The sequence below is a fragment of the Miniopterus schreibersii genome, assembly GCF_964146895.1.
Source record: "Miniopterus schreibersii genome assembly, chromosome: 2".
Taxonomy (NCBI): domain Eukaryota; kingdom Metazoa; phylum Chordata; class Mammalia; order Chiroptera; family Miniopteridae; genus Miniopterus; species Miniopterus schreibersii.
The window spans coordinates 88834482-88840120 of record NC_138102.1 but is presented as its reverse complement, the minus strand read 5'-3'; the positions used below and the strand labels follow the sequence as shown (position 1 = coordinate 88840120).

General features: G+C 50.8%; 1 protein-coding gene across 1 annotated transcript; it reads right to left on the bottom strand.

Annotated features, from left to right (window-relative positions):
• Positions 1–3526: 3526 nt before the first annotated feature.
• Positions 3527–3967, bottom strand: LOC308552465 (uncharacterized protein; the record flags this gene model as incomplete). Its single annotated transcript, XM_081127746.1, has 1 exon — positions 3527–3967. The coding sequence occupies one exon, from the start codon at positions 3965–3967 to the stop codon at positions 3527–3529; it is 441 nt and encodes a 146-aa protein (XP_080983872.1).
• Between the last annotated feature and the right edge of the window lie 1672 nt (positions 3968–5639).

Sequence of the window (5639 nt, the reverse complement as noted above, 5' to 3'; positions counted from 1 at the left end):
GGCCAAGAAACATGGGAGTACCGGCACAAGGATAGGGGCTCTCTTAATCCTCCTTGGCTCTAATCTAAGGTGCTTCAGCCCTCCCTCTCCAGAGTAATAATACACCTGAGGTAAAATATGGGTTAGGATGCATATGCCAAGATGGTATATAGACTGTAGGGCAGGAGGGAAAACACAGGGGGTCAAACCATTACTACATGCCCACCAAGTACCTTCTGGGGCAACTAGGTAAACAAGGGTCCTGTCACCATCAGTAAAGTTAACAGGAAAGGTAATGGTCTGGGCACAGGACTGGGCATAGGGCAAAGAATGAAGGGGGAAATTCTCCGCATATATACAAGTCCCTGCTCCTTGGAGGTCCTCTAAGGTAAGTTGAGGCTTATATCCCCAGGTACACAACCCTGGGGGTAGAGTGCTCATTACAGAGTAGTTACAAATTTGTGAGCTCTCCTGTCCTATGGAGATATTAGCCCCAATGCCAATATAGTAGGGAGGTACAGGGTTTAGACATAACCAACAATCCCGGGTATATATTTGGGGAAGTCTTATTAAAAAACATAAACATAGCCTCTAGAGTCCTCATGAGTTGACTGTGTGGGAGCTCCAGTGGCAGCAGTGGGATGTCCTCTGGAGTTCTCGGTGACACATCCCTTCTGGCATTGGGGGTCACTGTGTGATTCCTTAGTCCTGGTGTAGAGGCATTCCCTGGAGATGGTGAGGTCGTGGGTCTCCTAGGTTCCTCTGGTTGGAGGACAGGTCGTAGGGGACCAGTGAGGTTAAGGACCCTAGGCACTGTCCACCGCTGGATGGTGAATGGGACCCCTGGATCCTGTCTGGACACATAGAAGAGTAGCCCCCAAGTCTTACCTCCTTTCCAGTAACTTTCTCTTCAGTTCAGGGGGGTCAGAATGATTGGATTACAGTCCCCCTGAGTACAGTTGACATTTGGGGCTCCTCCCCAGATTTACGCTGACTAGACGGAGGGTTGGGTCTATGGTTTTCCATGGGGCTAGGGTCTCACAGACCCAGGCAGCACAATAAAAATCTTCCTCTCCACCACATCCAAGGGGGCCTTCCCTAGGACATATGTAATGCTGAGTGTGCCGTAGCTGTGCCTTGAACCCCTGAGTCCCACACCCATAAGTTCAAGCCCCAGTCTGCCAGGCATGACCCCCAGAGGTGTATCCTGTCAGTTCGGTTCTTGTCCGGGCAGTTCCCCAGTTTTCTCCAACCAACTTATGAAGGTCTGAGGTCAGTGTCGGAGCCCCAGCAGTAGTAACCTTAGCAACTGAGGCCCCATCAAGGGTGCGGGTTACCTCCCATTCATAGACTGGGGCATAATGGGGACTTCAGGGGCTCCCAGTAACTTGGGTGTATATAAGGGCTACTAGACATTTTAGGAAGAGGGGGGTCCCGAACTAATCTGACCTTTAGGGGATCCTGAGTAAGTTTTATGGTCCATTTTCCCTCAGGCTCGTTAGCCTTTTTAATCTGAGCTCGGTGGATCCAGTGCTTCTTTCCGTCTACCTTGATGGTAATCGGTGTGCTCAGGATAACCTGGAAGGGACCCTCCCACCTGGGCTCTAACGACCCGGGTTCATGCCTCTTTACCCAGACCAGGTATCCAGGGGAGCAGGCAGATACGGGGCTTGTGTTCAAAGGGAGGCCCTCTTGGTGTATGCCTTGAACGATGCGCCTCGTGGCTGCAAAGCTAATCTGGAGTGCCTGTAGGGATCTGAGGAGATGTTGGTTAGAGAACTTTGTCATTTACTCTTCCTTCAACCAAGGAAGGAGTGGCAGCAGCCGGCCGAACATAGTCTCAAAAGGAGTTAGCCCCTTAACATATGGACACCGAGCCCTGAGAAGGGCAAGGAGGAGGAGATTCACCCAGTTTTCGCCAGTCTCTAACTTTAGTTTAGCCAGTGTTTCCTTTAGAGTCTGATTCATCCTTTCTACCTGCACTGACCTTTGTGATCTGTAAACACAATGTAATTTCCACTTAATCCCAAGAGCCTTTGCTAACAATTGGGTAATCTTGGTGATGAACATCGGGCCATTGTCGGACCCTGTGTACAACAGTAGGCCAAAGCGGGGGAGAATTTCAGAGAGGAGTTTCCTAGTTACTATTTGTGCCATTTCAGTTTTGGTCGGATATGCTTCTGGCCAGCCCGAGAAGGTGTCTACAAATACTAAGAGGTAACGGTAGCCCCTATCCCTCCAGGGATCTCTGTGAAATCTAGTTCCCAGTGTTCTCCCGGTTTGGTACCCTGAAACTGGATCCCAGGAGGGGCCGACACTGGGGCCCCTGGATTTATTTGAGCACAAGTCTGGCAGTGTCTGGCGATGTCTTTGGCCATCTTTTTGTAGTCCCAGAATGTAGTATTCTCTCCCTAAGAGCTCTACCATCTTTGTTCCTCCTAGATGGGTGCTCCGATGGGTTTGCTGGAGTATAGTTCGCCCAACAGCTGCTGGAACTAGCAGTCTCCCATGTGGCAGTTGTAGCCACCCTCCTTCCATCCTCCTCGTGTCAAGCTGGGTGGCTACTTTCTGCTCTTCCGGGGAATATGTGGGGCCTGACTCCAAAGTTTGTGCTGGCACAGTCACCAAAATTTCTAGAGACCCCACTGGTCTTTTTGCCACCTCAGGCCCTCTGGTCCATGAACCGGTTACCCCTCGTGGTGGGGGAGTCGTCTTTCTGGTGTCCTCTGCAGTGCATTACAGCTACTTCCGTGGGGCCCCAAATGGCTGACAAGAGGCTTAGGATTTCTGGGCCATTCTTTATATTCTTCCCCTCTGAGGTTAAAAGTCCTCTTTCCTTATAGAGAGCTCCATGGATGTGAACAGTGGCAAAAGCATACCTGCTGTCTGTGTAAATGTTAACCATCTTGTTTCTTCCCCACCTCAGGGCCTGGGTGAGGGCTATAAGTTCAGCCTTCTGTGCTGACATCCCCCAGGCAAGTTCCTGAGCCCAGAGTACCTCCTTCTGGGTGACCAATGCTGCCCCTGCATACTGGACACCTTGTTCAATGAAACTGCTACCATCCATAAACAGAGTTTCATCTGGGCTGGCAAGGGGCTGGTCAGTCAGATATGCCTGCAGCAAAGTCAGGGCTGTCAAGGTTTTCTCACAATCATGCAACAGCTCCATTCCCCCAGTCACGTTCTCAGAAAGGAGAGGGGCAGGGTTTAGGGCCACCGTCCTCAGAAAAGTCACTCTAGGGGGGTCTAACAGTTAGTTGCACTTGGTACTGGGTAATGCACGCGTTGGACATCCAGTGCTCCAGGGGGCTGTGTAGCAGGCTCTCAATGTTATGGGGAGCTATTACTTGGAGAAGTTTTTTTCTGAAAGTCAACTTGGAAACCTCCTTGACTAAGATCACGGTGGTGGCGATGGCCTTCAGGCAGCCAGGCCACCCTGCCGCTAGTGGGTCTAGCTTTTGGACAAATAGGCTACTGTCCTCTTCCAGGGTCCCCAAGTTTGAGTTAAGAACCCTTTTGCTACTCCTTTGGTTTCTGCCACATGTAGTTAAAATAGTTTATCTAGATCAGGCAGAGCCAGGGCAGGGGAGCTTGTGAGAGCTCGCTTGAGAGTCTGGAAAGCCTCTTCCTCAACCTCTGTCCAAATTAAGTCAGACCCTGGGCCTCCTGTAGCTGCATAAAGAGGTTTGGCAATCCCAGCAAACCCCAATATCCAGAGCCTGCAGTACCCTACTGCACCAAGGAACTCTCTCACTTGCCTCTTTGTCTTGGGGGTAGGTATGGACAGGATGGCCTGGATCCTTTCAGCTGAGAGAGTCCATTTTCCTTCCTTTATTCGATACCCTAGGTATGTTACCTCAGTGGAGCAAAGCTGGGCCTTTTTCTCAGAGACCCGATATTCCAGCTGGTCTAGGGTCATGAGCAGGTCTTGTGTCGCTTGTTTATAACCCCTGTCGGTCCTTTGTGGTGAGTAGGAGGTCATCAACATACTGGAATAGGGTAACCGCAGGGTGTTGGAGCCAGAATTCCCTAAGATCCTGATTTAGGGCCTCGTCAAACAGAGTAGGGGAGTTCTTAAACCCCTGGGGTAACTGAGTCCATATCAGCTGTCCTGATTCCCCTTTCTCTGGGCCTGTCCACTCAAAGGCAAAAATTGGTTGGCTCTGGGCCACCAGGGGAAGGGAGAAGAACACGTCTTTTAAGTCTAAGATGTGTAGTAGCAGAGCTCAGGTCCAAGTCAACTCAGTAGAGTATAAGGGTTAAGGACTGTTGGATGTATCATTTCTACTCTTTTGTTTACTTCTCTTAAGTCCTGGACTGGCCTGAAGTCCTTGGTTCTGAACAGGGAGAAGGGGGGTATTCCAAGCCGATTGGCAGGGGACTAGAATTCCTGCCTCCTGGAGTCTCTGGGTGTGCTTGGCAATCCCAACCTTTGCCTTTTGACTCATCGGGTATTGTCTGATGCGGACAGGGACTGCCACACTAGTTAGTTGGACGATCATGGGAGGCCTGTGGGCTGCTAGCCCAGGAGGGTTCCCTTCCACCCATGCTCCCGGGATCTCCTGCCTCAACTGCTGCAGAAACGGGTTGGGGGCAGAGGAAGCTGGGGGTGTCTCATGCAAACGGTATTCTTCCTTGAGCAGACATGTTAGGAGGAGAATTGGGGCAACATAGGCCGTCGGTCCCCCAAAATGTCACTTGTGGTTCCCCTTCCACAAAAGTGATGGTGGCCTGCAGTTTACTAAGGAGGTCCATACCACGGAGGGCATATGGGCATTCTGGCATGACGAGGAAGGAATGGGTAACAGTCTTAGTTCCCAGGTTAGAAATACGGGCTTGGGTCCAGGGATAGGATTTTACACATCCTGTAGCTCCCTGAATCAGGACTTTCCCTTTCAACACCAGCCCTACCAGTTGCTGTAAAACTGAAAAAGTGGAGCCTGTATTTATCAGGAAGTCTATAGGTTTGCCTCCTATCTCTAATGTTACCCGGGGCCCCTGGGGGCCATCAGAGCCCTGACATCCTCAGTCCATCTCTTCTACCAGTACAAAGATGGGTCTGCCTATCTTCCTCTTGGGGCATTCATGCTTCCAGTGTCCTTCCTCCTTGCAATATGCACATTGGTTTTTGCCCAGCCTCGGTTTCATTTCTCTCCTATTTTTGTTCCCCTTCTTCCTGCCTGACCTGTCTCAGGATCCTCTGTTCTCTTGCATCGCCAATAGGACCTTCGCCATTAGGGCGTTCAGGTTGGCGGCTTGATCCTCCTGATTATTAAAAACCTTCTGGGCTATTTCAACCAGTTCTGAGAGCGGCTTACCCTCAAAGCCTTCTAACTTCTGTAATTTCTTTCTAATGTCCGGGGCCGACTGGAACACAAAAGCTATGTTGACTGCTCGGCAGTTATTTGTGGCCTCGGGGTCTATGGGGGTGTAGACCCGATATGCCTCATATAATCTTTCAAGAAATGCCACCGGGCTTTCATTTGGTCCTTGGACCATGTTGGTGACTTTTAAGAGGTTTGTGGGCTTCCTGGCTGCAGCCCAGAGGCCCCTCAAGAGAGTCTGGTGAAACCTGTCAAGAGCCTCTTTCCCTGTTCAGAATTTGGATCCCAAGTGGGCTGGCCACTGGAAAACACAGCCTCTAGTCCAGCGGGATCAGT